Below are 17,601 nucleotides of genomic sequence, written 5' to 3' on the forward strand. Positions count from 1 at the left end.
CTGTGTTTTGATAAATCATTTGATGAACGATGAAAATAGTTTATTCTCTGTAAAGGATTTTAGAACCAGCATCACTTTTGGAGTTGAGATATTGTCACACACATTTCCAACACTGTCCACCCGTTCATGCAGCAATACATTTAAGGCACTTTTAGTTCTCAGAGCAGTAACGTTTCATTAAAGAGGGGGTCAAAGGTCAGATCAGCTAATACTAGCAAGCGGCAGGAATGTTATTAAAGCGTAAATCCACAGTAAATCACACGGTGCGGCTGCACTGCTCTATACAGGTAGAAGTTCTAAAGTCACGCTGACAACATTCAACACATGTTCTCGATGTAACTGTAACATCACTCTGCTCGCAGTGTTTTCACACTGCAGGCTGTGGCAAGAACACTGCCACTGCTCTATTTTAGGATTTAAAACCTGATTGGTTCTTGTTTTTTTGTTTGAAGTGAAACAAAAATCCGATCATAGAGCTACCATTTTCATTCATCAGCATCTCAGAAGGATCTTTTTTCCTTATTTTGTCTTCTTTTTCTGTAACTAGAAGCTTACTGCTTACCAACTGCAAATGGTGAAGTGTCAATTTAACCGTGTAGCAGCAGTGTTCTGCCCTGAGATTCAGTATTGATCTACTCTTTAAAGTGTAACTTACTATCAGGCTGAACAGCAGTGTTTCTCTGCCCTCTCCGGTTAAAGGTCTCAGGTCTGTTTTACCTCTGAACACAGCCAACATCACCAAAGTGCACCTGTAACCACACCCAACAGTGATGTCACGGTGTCCTGCAGTAAACTTTGACATCACTGCGGCAAGGTGCAATATTGTTTAGATTAAATATTGGAGGTCTGCAAAAACAAGACTTTCAGCTGCTGTTTCCAGCTCAGACTACCTTCTCCTGCAAAAAAACTTTTGCGGACCCAGAAATGAAAACTGTCCTCACCAGCATCCTAAAGCTAATCTGTTTAACTTTTTTAATAATATTTGTTCTGTTTTGATGGATCAGACTAATCCTTTAATCTGTTCAGTCATTTAAAGAGCTGCTGGTCGGGGTCTGTCTGAACAAAGCAGAACTCCTCCACAGCTGATCCTGATCCTGCCGTCCAACAGCTGTTTGTGCAGGTATAAACCAGTACTGTCCCAAACTCCAGCTCTGACCCAGCGCCGGCGTCCTTCTTCTGCAGCACACTGACCAGCGACGGCATCAACTGCAGCTCAAAAGTCCTGGATCCTCCACAGGAGCCGCACGCTGAAACCACCTGAGCCATGTTGGACGGTGGCTCGGAGATGAAGAGCGGCTTCCCGCCGCGACAGTACCGCAGGATCTGCTGAGGACAGTGCGAGATCTTCTTCATGAACCTGGAGAAGACGGCGTCTCCGTGCCGGGCTTTCATCTTCTCGTACTTCTCCTCCCCACCGCCGCCCTCGCTGCCCTCCAGCTCTCTTACTGCCACTCCTTCTCTCCTCTCGTACTCCCGCAGCAGCTCCTGAGCGTGCCGCAGGTCGTCTTCCTCTCCGCCCAAATCAGACTCCTCCACCACGCTGATGAAGAATGGACGGAGGACAGGAACATCCTCCTCCTGTGAGTCTCCAAGACTGAGATCCTGAAGCTGGCTGCTGACATCAGTCTCACTGGCTGCTGCGCAGAATGGGACAAAATAACCACAAGAAGTTCCTCAGACTAACTGATTAAGTTAGATAAGACAGACAAGGACCCATGCACATGCCAGACGACAGGATGGCTTTGGCCTCCAAGACGGATTTTCAGGAGGAATCTTGAAATTGGATCCTGAAGTTGCTGCCGGTAGCTATTTTTTGCAGCAGCTGGTGGCGAAAGCAATGTATCCATGTGTTTTTAATGTGTTTTTTGGGCAATTTTTGCTTTTAGTTAATAGTATACCATAAAGAACAGAGAGGGGAGGGGAGAGAGGGGATGACTGGCTGGACTCGAAACAGGGATGTTGTAATAGCATGGTCAGCCTGTTCAACTCCTAAGCCACCCGGGCGCACTGTGAAATAGTTTGAAGCAAGTGAAGAGGGGGCAACTGGAGGATGCACATTAACAACTTGTGGCCACACCACACCATAAGAGGTTGCTATGGGTTATTAAGATGTTAATGTGCACTAATAAGTTGTGACCCTGCCTTAATGACTCATAGCTAAGCAAGATGCAAGCAAGATCTTTTCAGAGGTGGGAGGAAAATGGAAAAAAAAAACGTTGGCAGGTGTTTGCACACGTTAGCCCTTTTACAAATTGCCAAGCCAAAAGTGTGTTAGGGCGCTTTGTGTCCCCTAGTGGTCATAAATGTTAATGCAGCTTTAACTTGGACAAAAAAGTCTACCACGATTCTCAATAAAAAAAATAAAATCCTACCCTTTGCTTCAGGAGCTGCTGCCTTCTCTTGAACCTGGCTGTCCTTCACACCTCCCCATCCATCATCACCCTCCTCCATCCCCCAGTCATCAGCGGTGTCACACCAGTCAGTGGCCGACAGAGGAGCTTCCTGAGCCGGGACTGGGCGGCTGGGTATCTGCGCTGCTGCCACCGCCTCCAGACACTGGGAGCGGAGCACCCTCCAACATTCTGGCCCGCCGCTGCACTCAGCACCTGGGCACGCGAACAAGTGGAGGTTTCTGTGGTAAGGGGAGGCCTCCAGGGGGCAGTATACCTGCACCACATGGGCTAACGGGGCTCCGCAGCGAGCACAGCGGGGAGACTGGCGAGAGATGACCGGTAACCAGTCCGGCTGACCCCCGACTTTGTTGGTCAGATATGATGACTGGTGCCTTTTAGAGTCGAGCTCTCCATCACACAGGCCGATCAGAGTTAACTCCTGAGCGGACGAAGCCATCGCTCACATGGTGAAGACACCGACCGGAAGTGAAAGTCAGCACCACTGGTCCGTCACGTTAACATCACCGCCAGATGGATAATAGTTTAAGTTATGAAAATACAACAATTTACAAATAAATGTGGTTAAATAAAAAAAACATATAAACAGTAAACAATGTGAAGATTCTACATTAAATTTGTGAATCAGATTGAGAAAAGTTCCAACAGACCTCCACACCCCAGTCAGGTAAAGTAACGGAAAATAACAGTCATATAATATCCGTTGAAGTGATTTTGCATCCAAAATAAACAGAACAAATTTGCATTTGTTGTGTTAAAACGGTCTTCAGTCAATAGAAATAAAAGATAGACAAGTTTTGGTTCAGTAATGGACCAAAATAAACCCGTAAAGTAAACAATAATATTGCCCTGTATTGTTGGGAGTTACATTTCCGGTTTTGGATTTGCTCTTAAAAAATAAAAGCACTAGAGGGTTAATTTCTTGATGTACACTGGAGTGTACAAATATAAGTCCAAAACTGGCATTTCCCTATATAAAAGGAGAAGAGTACCTTAAATAGATTGATCACCAACCAACAGACTATGTCACATTTTGAACTACTTTGTCACTCAGTTTAACATCAGATTTACACCTCTCCATCTAAACTACACAAATACTCTCACTCCTCTGCTTTAGATGTGACTTGCATTCCTGCTGCTCTTGTCCCCAAACACATGACGTTGACGAAAAGGTATTTAATAATGGTTAGTTGTGATTTCCCAGGCTCTGTGTAATTCTAATTCTAATTATGTTTTCCCTCTGAGCCGTCCCATTCAGTACCTCTCAACTGTTGTTCTGTTATTATTATAATGTTTTTACTTTGTATTGTCTTATTTTGTAAGTAAGTAAGCTTGTTTACATGGAGCAAAATATCATAATAGTGTGTCACAAGAAAAGAATATGGCAAAAAACATACAATACAGATTTGAGAAAAGTAAAAACACCATGAAATAGGGATAAATATAAATCTTAATGAATAAAAAAATACTCAAAATGGTTTATCTGTGTTACATTAGATACTCTGCACGGTCTCTTACGTGTTGTTGATTTACATGCAAATGTTCAACTTTGAAAAAGCGAAGTAAATCTTTTTTTTAGAAGCTTTGATTTTGTTACCAAATGTCTTCAGGTGATAGGAGTTTTATTCTGTAAAATAAAAACTCGACCGGAAGTGCTATGTTGTACCGCTTCCGGCACTGGACAATGACGTCTCTAACAAGCGGAACGAAGCTAGCAGGACTTATTGCTACAACGAGATATGACAGATTGAAAACGTGACAACGGAGATAAAATTTAGTAAAAATGCTCATTAAATTCCGGACATAACAGCTTGTCTACGGACTTTGAATGTGATTACAATGAGCAACGGTGTATGGGTGCTAAGCTAGCTGGCTAGCAGCTAGCTAACGTTACTACTCATGATAGTAACGTTAGCGTTGAATGAACAGCTGAATTAACGGAAATAATGTTAGAGGAGGAGGAGCAGGAAAGAAATTGTCACACCTAATCACTAGCTATTCACTGTATATTTAACTAGCGGACAGTTTTATATGTGAAAGGGGTCAACAACGCAAGTATGTGACAGTTAATTACTGTAAACAAAGCGTTTCTCGTGTTATGTAACAGTATAAATCTCCGTGATCAGTGTTAGCCCGGCCATCACTTCAACTCCACCATGCCTTTCTTGTTCCTGGAGCGGTTCCCCTGGCCCAGCTTACAGACATACACGGCGCTGAGTGCTGCCCTGCTGGCTGGGACGGTCCTGACCGTCTGCACCTCCGACTCCCGCTCACATTCCAGCCCGGAGGGGACCCACAAACACCCGGTCCACAGCTCCAGGATCAGCGGTTACATCAGGGATGGTGGACAGTATCTGAGTGCAGGATATGGAGATGTGGCTGCAGATGTTCTGCTGTACCTGCTGACTGACAGTTTCTTTGTTTGGGTGAGTGACACTAATAAGTTTGCGTTGAACCTGCAGCCTGTGGTTTGTTTACATTGAGGACAGGATGGATACCAGCAGTCAGCCTGGACATACAGCCGAATGTCAGTCTACTCTATAGCTATAAGTAACATGCTCTGTTGGTTAATTGAGTATTCATTTGAAATCAATTTAAAATGAGATCATTTGTAGATATCAAAAATGTGCTTGTCCCAGCATCTCAGATGTGAGGATTTGCTTCTTTTCTCTGTTTAATGTCATTGTATCTTGTACACGTTTGATTTTGGCTGTTGGTCAGACAAAATAAACAAAAATGAAAATGACTGTTAGTTGCACCCCTAGTGCTAACACAAACAACCACACAAGGCCTGTGCCTAAATACAGGAATCCATCTGGCCAAGCATTCAATGGCAAAATTGGCACTTCACAGTTTTTGATACTTGATACTATGGAAAGAGAAGTATCCTCTCAAATGATTGAGGATCAATGTCAACTTAAAAATCAGTTGAAAAGGTGACATGTTAGGCAGGGTGTGTGTTGTATTGAGGACTGGATCGGAAAAGGTCTTGCATAATTTTTGACCAGGTGTGAATGTTTGTAGATTAACGCAGCACTGACCCTGGACCAGGAAAGCTTTTAATGTAAAACTGCAGCTTCCATTACAAACCTAAACTTAATTGCAACAGAGGAGTGCTCCATGTAGGAGAATGAATCCATTATTAGTCATTCTGATTAACTACTTTACCATTTATCACCAATTCACTCCCATTGCCACAGGAAACGCCCCTTTCTTTTTATTCCTTTTAGCATTCAAAAAAAATGATAAGATTCACAATATCTTTTCAATGAGATTTTCTAGCTAAACCACTTGTGACTTAGCCAATATAACCACAACATTACACTCATTTACAGTTACACTTACACAATTTGTTTGCAAAATAGCTAATCATAATGTCTGTGCAACACTGTAAATCACAGCTTGTCAGCATCACAAGTGGTTATTGCACCTGAGAATGTTATGAATCAGAGAAGCAAGCAGCTCTTGTCATCAGTGACCCTCTAAACCAGCAACTGTTTGGTTATTGATTGCTACTGATTCTTGGCCTGAAAACTTCATTATTCATGAAGGACAGGATTTTCATTTTTAAACCTGGTAAGAAAATATGAGTAGAATCACCAGTAGAAGAACAATCATCATTGAAATCATGTCTTAAGACTTCCTTTTATTTGACGTATACTAAGTTCTTATCCTTTCATCCTGTTTTGCCTATTTGTTTATACGTATTTGAAGTTGTTTCAGGAGTTTGATATGTGATGATGAGGGCACTGTGAGCTCATTTTTATAAGGTGATATATTATTCTGCCCCTCTGTGTGCAGGTGATGGTAAACACAGCCTGCTGTGTCTTGCTGCTCGTCGCCAAACTCATCCAGTGTGTCGTGTTCGGGCCGCTCCGTGTCAGTGAAAAGCAGGTTGGTGTTTGCTGTTAGTTTCATATTAATATCACATTCAGCTCCTGATGACATCCGTGATTTGGCCTTTAAGAGGAAAAGCTGTTTGGTTTCTAGTTTGTCAGTTCACCCAGAAAGAAACTTTAAATTCTGGTTAAAACGTCACTAAGCACTGGAAACATTTCTGTAAACCGTAGAGATGGGAGCTCCCAAGCTTGTTTCACTCCTGTGACGATCACTGTTTGTCAGTACTTTATATCGGAGCTTGTGTCAAATGAAGAAAACCATGTGACTGATGGCGTCCAAAGGTCTCTGCTGCTTCAGGAAAAGCTTCATTCAGTTTTACAGTTTAGAATGTTTTGCAGATAAACTACACGAATAAGGTTAATTCATATTTCATCAACAAACATATTTGATATGTAGGCTTTTTGGACAACATATTTATTAATTATTCTACTGTAACATGCTGCTCAATAACATCTAAATTTAATGCAGCACTTCCAAACAAAAACTCCTTCACCTTTTTTTTGGCACATATGAGACTAAAGCTAATAAAATCAAAGAGGTGTTTTAGAGCTTCGGCCCCAGTCCTGAAGGGCTGTTGTACGTTTTTCAAACCACCAGATGTCACTGTGTTTGCTGAGTTTAAAGCCCCTAAGATTGAAGATTCAAACTCCATTAAAGCTGTAATCAGTGCCCCCCAATCTATCTAAAATCTAAAACGATGCTGTATAAAAGAGAAACATCCTGAAATGAGTCTTTTCCTCATGAAAAACACACTTTTTGTTTCCTTCTGCAGCACTTGAAGGACAAATTCTGGAACTTCATCTTCTACAAGTTCATCTTTGTGTTCGGTGTCCTGAACGTCCAGACGGTGGAGGAGGTGGTGATGTGGTGGCTCTGGTTCTCCGTCCTGGTCTTCCTCCATCTCTTGGTTCAGCTCTGCAAGGACCGCTTTGAATATGTAACGTTCACTAAATCATACACAGCCACAGACAGGAGTATCTGATGATGACACTATTAAACATTTTAATGATTTTCATGGAAAACATATTCCAAAAAAAATGAAATGTGCAATGTTTTGCCTTGATTTCGAAACATCCTTATAACATTTATTGGAGACTACGATTCTGAAAAGTTCATTGCAAAGTTAAATTAAAGTTTTACCAAAACAAATGTTTCTCTGCTCTCTCCGTACTCTGACTCTTGTGTTTATGTGTTCCTCCAGCTGTCCTTCTCTCCGACCACTCCTCTGTCCAGCCATGCGCGAGTGCTGCTGCTGTTGGTGGTGCTGCTATTGTGCTGCGGTGGTCTGGCTACTCTCTGCAGCCGGCTGGTTCGCAGCCAAGGCCGCCACACCGCCGCATTCATGGCTGCTGAGGTGAGAGAGGCTCCCTGACATGCCCTAAAACTGATGAAATACCCTCATACAGGCCCCTAAACATTCAGAAATGTTTCACAACAAATTATCTGAAATTAAATCTTTTAAAGTATGAACATTTCTTAGAATCAGTCAGTAGAAGTCTTATTATCATCTTTATCGGTTTTTATCATTATTGAATTCAGGACATTCTGCAATAAAATAGGCAATAAAATAGAACAAAGTGTATAAAAGTAGCACTAAAGGAATAAATAAAAAAGGAAAACTAAATTATATTTACAAGGAATGTGTGTATATCTACAAATATATACACAAAAATATGTTCCTTCAATATGTGTAAAATCAGTGTGATATGCAAGTTACAGTGTAAAGGTATTGGTGGTGGATGTGCATAAGAAGACAAACAACAGAATAATTTCATGTAAAATGTATTATTGAAAGTTGTGTGAAATGTCATCAGGTGTGTTCAAAGGGAAGACTGCTTAGTTTCTTCATTTTGTCTGAAATCCTTACATCTGTAAAATTCCAGGATGCATTAGAGGATCTTAAAAAGTATGAAGATTTAGTTTTCTAACTCCAGAAAAAATATTACATTTTTGTGTGTATACATAGTGTGATAGTTTCCAGTTTGAGTCACATAGAAATTGTTTTTGCATGAGTGTTGATGAATAAAGTTTCCTCTAACCTGATCTGCTGTCTGTGTTTCAGTGTATGTTGGTGACTGTCAGAACCACACACGTCATGTTTCGGTAAGTAAAATAAAGATTTTCCACACTTCCTGTTTGTAGATCGGACAGATGGTGTTAATGTGATGCTCTTGATGTTGCTCTCTGTACCTGCAGGTACTCCATCCACCTGTGGGACGTGAACCAGGAGGGCAGCTGGGACAATAAATCCTCCTACGTTTACTACACCAACCTGCTGATGGAGCTGCTGCTTCTGGGCCTCGACCTGCTGCATCACATCCACATGCTGGTGGGTTCAATGGAAACTTATTTTAGTCCCGCGTTTATCATGAGTTTTATTTACAGTTCAGGTTCAGGATTTAATTTTGGTTGATATTACACAATAATCTGTAAAATAAACCTCCATTTCAACTTAGTTTACTTTGTTTTAGTCCATTTTAGGAGTTTTAAATCATCTGATTTTTTAGCTTTTAGCAGTTTTAGCTTTTTAAATAATGAGTAGAAATAAGTGATGAGAATGTCCCTGAAAACGTGAACAGTGGTTCAGTACCAAGTTATGTTTTTATCTGACAGCATTGTAAAATGTGTGAGCAGCAAAGTCAGACAGTGATTGAAGCTAAAATACCTGAAGGTCCCATGAAAAAAATCCTCCCCTCCTCCTTGTTTACATAAAATGCTGTTTATTATTATGCCAAAATAACTTTTCAATGACAAATGATTTTGCATGATACGTGTTACACTCATATTCACTACATACACTATACATTTTTAAAGTAATAAAATAAATTATGATCACAGATTTTGGAGTGATCCTTTTCAATTAAGTCCCCATTAACATTAAGTCTGACTGCACAGACCCTTTTTCATGCAACAACACTTCAAATCAAGGAAGAAAACTACAAAGTCAAACCGTTTAATGAGACTTTAACTACCTGTGAAATTAAAACATGAGCTGGTTTGAGAGTCTTCTGGAAGGTCTGACAAAGTTTCCGGCAGCAGGAAAGAAAGGTTTGGTTTTTGCACCTTGTGGTTTCAGTGTCGTGTTATTACCTGTAAGAAGCTGAGACAATTACTTGGTTAACCATTCGTCTATTGAGGAAAACTAAATCTAACATTTCATCAGTCCCACCAGAGTCATCTCTCTCTGTCTCTCTTAGTTTTGTATTTTTTTTGTCAGTTTTATTGTTACGACATGTAAATTCCCTTTTTTTGTCTCCCTCAGGTCTTCAGTAACATCTGGTTGTCCATGGCGAGTCTGGTGATCATCATGCAGCTTCGTTTCCTGGTTCAGGAGGTTCAGAAGAGAATCCGCCGCCACCACAACTACCTGCGAGTCCTCCGCAACATGGAGACCCGGTCAGTATCACAGCGGTGGATCAGAGATTATTAGTGCTGAAGCTGGAGATGGTTTCTTCATGGTTTATACAGATTCTCGTACCTCAGCTGCCGATAGAGTACAGACCTATTGATGTTGCATTGTCTTTCCAGGTTTACTGTGGCGTCTGCAGATGAACTGGCAGCCAATAACGATGACTGTGCGATCTGCTGGGATGTGATGAGTTCAGCTCGGAAACTGCCCTGCGGTCACCTCTTCCACAGGTCAGTACAGAGGTACACCACGACTCTGGTAAATGTGGTAATTACTGTTTGAGCGTACATTAGTTAGTTAACAAAGAGCCGAATGCACTTGGGAAACATTATAATGATGGGACAGACCGATGAATAAATAAACACCTTTGGGGAACCTAATGATGAGTTTAAATAATGGGAATCATTACAATAATGAGTTACAGTAAATAAATGACTGGCAAACACAATGATGAGATAAAAGGTAAAGTTGTGACATTTAGTAAAAGTTGAATGTTTAATAAATACAGATTGTTTTGTGCTGTTGAGCGCTGAGTGTTTGTGTGTCCTCAGCTCGTGTCTGCGCTCCTGGCTCGAACAGGACACATCATGTCCGACATGTCGGATGTCCCTGAACATCGGTGAAGGAGGAGAAGGACACATGGAGACGGAGACCAGGGAGGCCGGCGCTGACAACATGGTGCCCGCCCCCGTAGTCGACACTCAGCCGCACCTCAACCAGCTCAACCACTTCTTCCACTTTGATGGTGAGACAGTAAACTGCATATCTCTGAAGCCACTCTCATCAGTTCCTCTGCTGGCCCACTATCTTTTATATCGGGACGTTTTAAATGTATCATCATGCTCATACCACCACTAACCACAAAAACAAGACATAAAGTCGGTAGCAGCCCACTAGCAGCCCTGTAATGTTCTTAGGGAACACAATTATTAGATAGGTGAAAACAGCGCTGCGTACAGTTACAGTATCATGTAATGCTACATGCTAGCATGTCAACATGCTAATGTAGCCGCTTGCATGTTGACGTGTGTACAGTTAAAGTGCTTGTTAGTTTATAAGGTATCTTGTCAGAAAACGTCAGTCGGATTCATCCTCTTGTAATCCATCTAATAGTTGTTAAGATTTTCAGTCTGGACCAACACTGCTGCCCTCTAACATGGCTGTGTTGAAATCATCTGGGTGTAAAGCTGTGTTTGTAGTCTGTTTCAGTTTTGGGTAGGTCAGTTTTCTATGTGAAGATAGCCTCAAGCATCAGTACTGTTTCTATGGTTACCTGCAGATTAATATGCCCAGTGCACTGATTTAGGACGCTTGTTAAACTGTTGACTGGAACTATGTCTGATGTGTTCACGGTCTAAACGGCCGCCCGCCGGCTAATCAGAAATTTGTATTTTTTTCTGTTCATCATTAAGACAATTGCTTCTTTTTATTTGAGGGCTGAACTTTTGACAATAGTTCCAGTATCCTGTCTTACAGTCATTTCTTTGCAGGGGTAGGATAGTATGTGTTTAATTCTCTCATTATTTCCCCTTTTTGCACCAATTTTGAATCCTTGCTGCTGTTGGATGCTCTGACCTTTGACCTTGTTGTGTTCCCAGGTTCTCGTATTGCCAGCTGGCTGCCCAGTTTCTCAGTGGAAGTTATGGCCACAACAAACTTTTTGGGCGTCGCACCAACCAACTCGTCTCAGATCAACACCATGGTGAGTTTACAGAGGACAGGGTGGTGTCCTGTTCTTAACCAGCCCACATGTCGTTACAGAGGAACTCAGTGTGTCTCTGTCTGTCTCAGGCTCAGCAGATCCAGGAGATGTTTCCTCACGTTCCCCTCCAGCTGATCCTGCAGGACCTGGAGATCACTCAGTCCCTCGAGGTCACCACCGACAACATCCTGGAGGGACGAATCCAGACTGCCGCCCCACCACTGGTTAGTCTCATAGCCACAGTCACAGCAGGGACAGGTGTAGAATATCAAAGGGATCAAAAACTGTACTGAAGACTATCAATGAATGTCTGGTCAGATTTATAATCTTTGATCAGTTAATTATTCATTTAAACCTATTTTTGAAATGTATTTCTTCAGGCAGAGTTCTTTGTGACATCTTGTACAGCTGCTTGTGTTCAGACGTCTTTTGTTCAATGAAAAAACGATTTAGTAGAGAAACATTTCCTCAAACTAAAATATCTAAATGTATGCCTTTTATTGTACCTTGTTACTGCTCTGTAATCTATACCAGATGTGGACCACTCAGTATTGTCCACCCCCGATAGTCTGATTGATTAAATGATTGATTATTTATTGTAGAACTGATGGATACTACAGTGTTTGTCTGTGGGAACCAATCAACTATGAGTTTGATCAAATATGAATGTGAATAAAGTTAAAGTTAAAGTTAAATATATTTAGGAACTATATTGACATTTAATTGATCAAACAGGATGTTATGTTGTTAATATTGTAAACCAGCTGCACTGTAACAAAGAAACATCTTAAACACACTTTTGACAACTAACTAACTCAAACTTCGGTAAATAATAATAATAGTCCTGTTATTTATGTTGGTCTTTGCTTATAGAAAAAGAGACATTTTTAAGACGTGTAGCTTCAGAAATCTGGATACTAAAACTGTCTGATTAGTAAATACAGTCCTGGAAAAGATATTTATTTTCTTTATCATTTAAAAGACAATTTAGGTTTAATCACTGAATCTTATTGGGTGTTATTTGCACAGGTAACAAAACGTGAAAACATTAGACATCAGTGGATAAAAAAAAGAATTGTGGGCCTATAAAGGCATCTTACCAAAAAAAGAAAACAATAATTCAAATTAGATTTGATCAGTGAAGAAGCAAAAAACAAATCTGTCTCCTGTCTTTGAACCGAAACTAATGGTAATATAATATAATTGTATGCCAGAATGTTTTGTTGTGAATTTTGTACGTAAAGCAGCTGACACATCTTAAAAACAGTTTCGTCTCTCGCCAGGTCTTTGAGCACCCGGTCATACAGGTGACTCCTCCACCCGAGGACGAGGGCGGAGCCAGCAGTGAGTCAGAGCAGGAAGAGGAGGACGACACTGAGGACGAGGAGGAAGATGAGGCGGAGGAAGAGGATGAGGTGGTGGAGATGATGGACGAAGGCGTGGAGGTTCGGTTTTGTACGTCAGCGACGCAGCGACAGAAGCTGCTGCTGCAGAGGAAGGAGGAGCTGCTGCAGCGAGCACGCAGGTACCGAAAAACCACCAGTTAGCATTGAATGATAATTCCACTTTAATATTTGAAATGCAGCTTTTATTCTCTGCTGTAGTAGATATACATCCTCTGTTCTCGCTGCTACTTACAGTCTAAGTACATGCAAATGTTTTACTGCTAAAATGTCCTTGAAAGCTCACAAATTTTAAACTCGAAAGGCAAAAATCTCCCTGATAAACAATATTTTTAGCATTTAAACAGCAACAGCATCAAGTACTGCCTCTGTAAAATACCAATTAAATATTATTATATTTATTATATATTTAGTAAATGACTAGTTTTAATTGTGCAGCTCTAATTAACTCTACCCTTTTCAGCAACAGTAGCAAACTAAACAGGTTACATCCAGTTATTACAAAACCAAAAGTCTCTACTTGGACTTTTTTCCTCTGGGCTGTTTTAAAGGTTTTGTCTTGTGGTGTTTAACTTGTTGTAACGTCGTCTCTGCTGCCTCAGTTCACAGCTGCTGCTGCTAATGAGCTCCATCACTGATGAGCCTCTGAGCTGCGGCTCCATTAGTGAAGCCACAGCAGAGTTTTTAAGCGACACACCAGCGATTTTGCATGTTTTAGCCCATTTACTATAAATCACCTGCACTTTACATCACTGCTGGGAGCTTCTTTTAAAATCTTAGCATCAGTTTTTAGATTTATCTCCTTCCTCCCAGGCAGCTGTTGGTTTCAGTTCACATCAGTACGTTGTTAAAATCAACTTGCAGAGACGTGACACTCTGCAGATAGATAATCCATCACAGTGAACATCCTGCTCAGTTTTATCTGTCAGAGTAACTCTACATTAATAGAAGTTCTCACTTCAGTTTTATGTCTGCCGGCAGTGTCTGTATTTTTAAATCTCTCCTCAAAATCCATTTTTATAGATCTGCTTTCCTGCATAGCCATTTACGTTTTATTTCTTTATATTTTATTCACTCTGCCATCTCCTTTTACTGCTTTATTTCTCGATATTTGTCACAATATTACCGTTTTATTCTTATTATTGTCTTTCCCCTCACTTTTAGGTTAAAAAGTGCTGGAGAAATGTAATAGTTTTGTTTTTATTATTAACATTACATGGTAACAGTAAAATACAGCAGATTTTTTTGAAGGTATATAGCTTCAACACCCAAGACTTTAATTCAGCAGCCAAACGTCACTACGTTCATGGCCATGTTGTCAGAAAATCAAACCCAGAAGACACGGAGTAATGTTTGGCATAGGACGATATACATATGGATTCTTATTTCATTGTAAATCTTAGTGTCAGTGTCAGTGTTCAGCCACCTCTGAAGTCATGGATGTCAAAGGCTGCCACCAAAACATTGTTTCATCGTTTATTATTATTATTATTATTATTATTGTTATTATTATTGTTATTATTATATGATGGTAACACATCTGACAAAAACTACCGATGTCAAGTTTCAAGTTTTTCGCATATCGTCCCTTTCCTGAGAACTTTACATTCATGGTGGAGAATCGAGAAACTCCACGCTCATTCATTTTCCACTATTGGATTCTATCCTATTAATTATAGAGATTCAAAGATGTATTGATGAAGAAAATAATGAGTTGCCAAACCAGTGGCTGCTTCTAAAGCAGGAAAACATCTCAAACATGGAATTCTTTGTTGAAGGTTGGTCGTAATGTAAAGTACTTAAATCTGAAACAGCCTTATATTAGAGCCTTATTGGTGGTGGCTTAACGCTGATCGGGGAAAAAATGACTGAAAGAATTAAAGTATTTCTGATGAAAAGAGAGTTTTAAGTATAACTTGACTGTTAATGCTGTGGTGCATTTACTGGATTTATCATGTGAGCCGTTATAGAACAGGCGACTCCACGACTCCTCAGTGTTTTTACTTGTTCATGTTGGTTATTATTCAAAAATTTAAATTCTATGAAATTTTCAGTAAATAGGTAAAATACATGTAAAGCACTGGAGCGGTCTGTTACCTCTGATCTTTGCCCTCCTCTGCAGGGACTATCTGCTGACCAGGAGCACCAGGCCCGACACAGGAAACCACGACTCGTCGGAGGACGGCGCTTTCACCTTCGACCCCGTGACCCTGCGACGAGAAACATTAGCGGCGGCGGCAGAGCGACGTCTGCAGAGACAGTCTGACTCCGCCCACTGAGCACAGACAGGAAGGTGGTCTGTGGCTGCGTTATCATACCAGAATGAGCAAACTACTGGTCCTACTGTTGTTTGGGGGTTTCGAGTTCACCTCTGCTAATGATAACGCTAAGAAACTTTTGTTAAATTACAGCTTAGAAACCTCCAGGAAAAACGAGCAAAGGCTCTGTTTCCACATATTTAATGAGTGAGGCTGCTGTTCAGACCGTCGAGCAGTAACTAAATTGACATTGACTTTACGGTAACTAATCAAAGCGGCTCAACGCCAGCAAAAATAGAACATATTTTTTTTCTATTTGGGAGCCTTCAGCTGGATATTTGTGTGGAATAAACTGACTGCACAGGTCAGAGCGCCAGCAGTGCTGCTGGTTAAACGTGAGTTAAAGTGAGCTTGAGGTTGCAAATGTAGCAGCTGGATGCACATTAACTGAACTTCTGTTTTAACGCCTGCAGCTTCATGTAGCATCAGTTCCTCTGGACGTTTTAGGGAGGAGCTGCTCCTCCAAAGTGTCCTGTGGCTGAATCCACGGTGGATCACACAGTTATGATGTAGCAGCTGAACAGGAGCTGGAAAACATTTTGACTTTTGGGTTGCAGGTCTGTAGAGTTTGTGCTGGACCAACAGACAGGAAATAAAAAGAGTTCATCAAGGACGGTCTGTGGGAAACGTAGGCTGTTTTTCTGTGGGCTTTGTATCAAACCTCGATACTAATATCGACACGTATCATTGAATGCTTGGTAAGAGTCGTAGTTTGCTTGTTCTGTCCCTTCTTTACTTATTTAAATTGTAATTGTCTTAATCATCATTTGTTAATTCCAGGATTTATTGATAATGGCACAGTTCTTGTAGCTCTTTTGTGTTCAGACACAAACATGATGCATTTGAAATGTTTGGCTTATTTTGTTAAATATTAAAAACAGATTTTGTATAAATAGACAACAGACACAAGTTTGTGATCCTCAAAGTAAGGCCCTGAAAGAGGTGTTGTTTTGGTATTGCTACCCCAAATTTTCAAATATTAGTTTTTCATATCTGGATAGGTTTTTGGGGCTGACCTGTCTTTTACATGTACAGATCACATGTGTTACACAAAACACAAGCATCAAACTTTAGTACTTTAAACAGAACTCTTCAGCAGAGTATCAAAAAGTTTTGGCCTAGAATGTTTTGTCAAATCTTATCTTTTAATCTGATATTTTCTGCCTTTATAACATTTTTTTGTTTTATTTAGGTAAAGTTCTAGTTCAGCAGTTGTTCAGCGTGTTTGTATACAGCAAATTAAAGTTTTAGAAAGTTTTGTTTTGGTATCGGTACAGCTGATACAGACCCTCAAACCAGAGTTCTTCTAGTTCAAATATTACTGCACTGCATTTGGTTTCATGTTTGATCTCTCTGCGTCTTCTGTGGTGGATTCATCCATCCAAGTGATTTATCAGTATGTTATTGATCAGCTGATGTTTAACTTTCACCTATAACCCCTTCAAGAGAGTTTATTCAAAACTCCCTGCAGGTGTTTTTTAAATCTTTGCGTTGATCTTCATTGTATTTATGTTCCTAAAAGTAAAGCACTGGGATTGACAGAACAGCAAGTGATTTATTAAGAAAGTGTTCTTTTTTTTTAAAAATGTTTTTATAGTCGGAGACAAAAGATTAAGAAAACAGTATATGAGAGATACATCAGTTATTGAAACTTTGCATTCTGAATGAACAGTAATGACATTGGAAATTCAGTATTGGTCTATTTAACAGACTTTTGCTTTAATCTGCCATCATTATTTATGTGGTATTAAATTCACTCCTTTTTTTTGTTACTGCTTGATTATTTCAAACGACCCATAAAGTGTAGAATGTATGTTTCAATGGGTTGTGTTAGTGCTTATGTTGTTTCATTATGTTCTGGTCAGACTATCTGTTCGTACTGGTTTTAATGGTTTGTTTTTTTTGCACGTCGGCACCTTCAGAGTTTCAGCCCTTTTAGTTAGTTTGTTCTTCCTCATCTGGACTCTGTTCCTGTTTACAGATTGTATACATACTTTTGCATTTTGAAATTCAAAAGATTATTGGACTCAAATGTTGTACAGAGATTTTAAAAAGTCTAAAGAAGTTTGGAGCTTGAACCAATAAATTCATAATCGGAGACGTTTGTTTAATGTCTGTTCTTCTTTCTGGGGGATTTAACGTTTGTGATGAAAATGTGATAAATAGATGTTAAGTTTCAGGTTTCTTAAAGTCTATCTTAATATGATATTCACACGATCATATTATGGTGTTAAAAGAGTTCTTGGTTGCTGTAATTGTTCCTCCTGTCCATATATCAAACAAGATGGCAGCCTCGTTGTTGCACTCTTTGCAAACAGTCGAATCAGTCTCAGTGTCAGAAAACAGTCACTACAACATCCACTGTACTTCAAATTAGAAATGATATATGTTAAAGTTTAAATACACAGTTTTTTAACATGTACATATCATTGTCAAATAGAGAGCATGCTGTATATAC

At 40.2% G+C, this 17,601-nt stretch overlaps 2 protein-coding genes across 2 annotated transcripts; one reads left to right on the forward strand and one right to left on the reverse strand.

Moving 5' to 3' along the window:
- Positions 1 to 1,026: 1,026 nt before the first annotated feature.
- pdcd2l (programmed cell death 2-like) lies at positions 1,027 to 2,860 on the reverse strand. The gene is made up of 2 exons (XM_070908036.1): positions 2,373 to 2,860; positions 1,027 to 1,637 (listed from the first exon to the last, which is right to left on the reverse strand). The coding sequence occupies exons 1-2, from the start codon at positions 2,848 to 2,850 to the stop codon at positions 1,027 to 1,029; spliced, it is 1,089 nt and encodes a 362-aa protein (XP_070764137.1). The 5' UTR covers positions 2,851 to 2,860.
- A 1,707-nt stretch (positions 2,861 to 4,567) lies between these two features.
- On the forward strand, positions 4,568 to 15,104 carry amfra (autocrine motility factor receptor a). The gene is made up of 13 exons (XM_070907630.1): positions 4,568 to 4,837; positions 6,213 to 6,305; positions 7,084 to 7,248; positions 7,513 to 7,665; positions 8,374 to 8,414; positions 8,508 to 8,640; positions 9,574 to 9,707; positions 9,840 to 9,950; positions 10,272 to 10,465; positions 11,319 to 11,422; positions 11,512 to 11,646; positions 12,706 to 12,947; positions 14,948 to 15,104. Exons 1-13 carry the CDS (start codon positions 4,568 to 4,570, stop codon positions 15,102 to 15,104), a joined length of 1,932 nt encoding a protein of 643 aa, XP_070763731.1.
- The last annotated feature ends 2,497 nt before the right edge of the window (positions 15,105 to 17,601 follow it).

The sequence above is a fragment of the Enoplosus armatus genome, chromosome 6 (genome assembly GCF_043641665.1).
Source record: "Enoplosus armatus isolate fEnoArm2 chromosome 6, fEnoArm2.hap1, whole genome shotgun sequence".
Taxonomy (NCBI): Eukaryota; Metazoa; Chordata; class Actinopteri; order Centrarchiformes; family Enoplosidae; genus Enoplosus; species Enoplosus armatus.

Excerpts from the sequence above, each read along its gene's own strand:
- pdcd2l (XM_070908036.1), bottom strand. The coding sequence starts at position 2,850 with ATGGCTTCGTCCGCTCAGGAGTTAACTCTGATCGGCCTGTGTGATGGA. Across the intron at positions 1,638-2,372 it reads AGCAGCTCCTGAAGCAAAGG|CAGCCAGTGAGACTGATGTC; the intron begins GTAGGATTTTAT and ends CATTCTGCGCAG.
- amfra (XM_070907630.1), top strand. The coding sequence starts at position 4,568 with ATGCCTTTCTTGTTCCTGGAGCGGTTCCCCTGGCCCAGCTTACAGACA. Across the intron at positions 4,838-6,212 it reads CTGACAGTTTCTTTGTTTGG|GTGATGGTAAACACAGCCTG; the intron begins GTGAGTGACACT and ends CTCTGTGTGCAG. Across the intron at positions 8,641-9,573 it reads TGCATCACATCCACATGCTG|GTCTTCAGTAACATCTGGTT; the intron begins GTGGGTTCAATG and ends TGTCTCCCTCAG.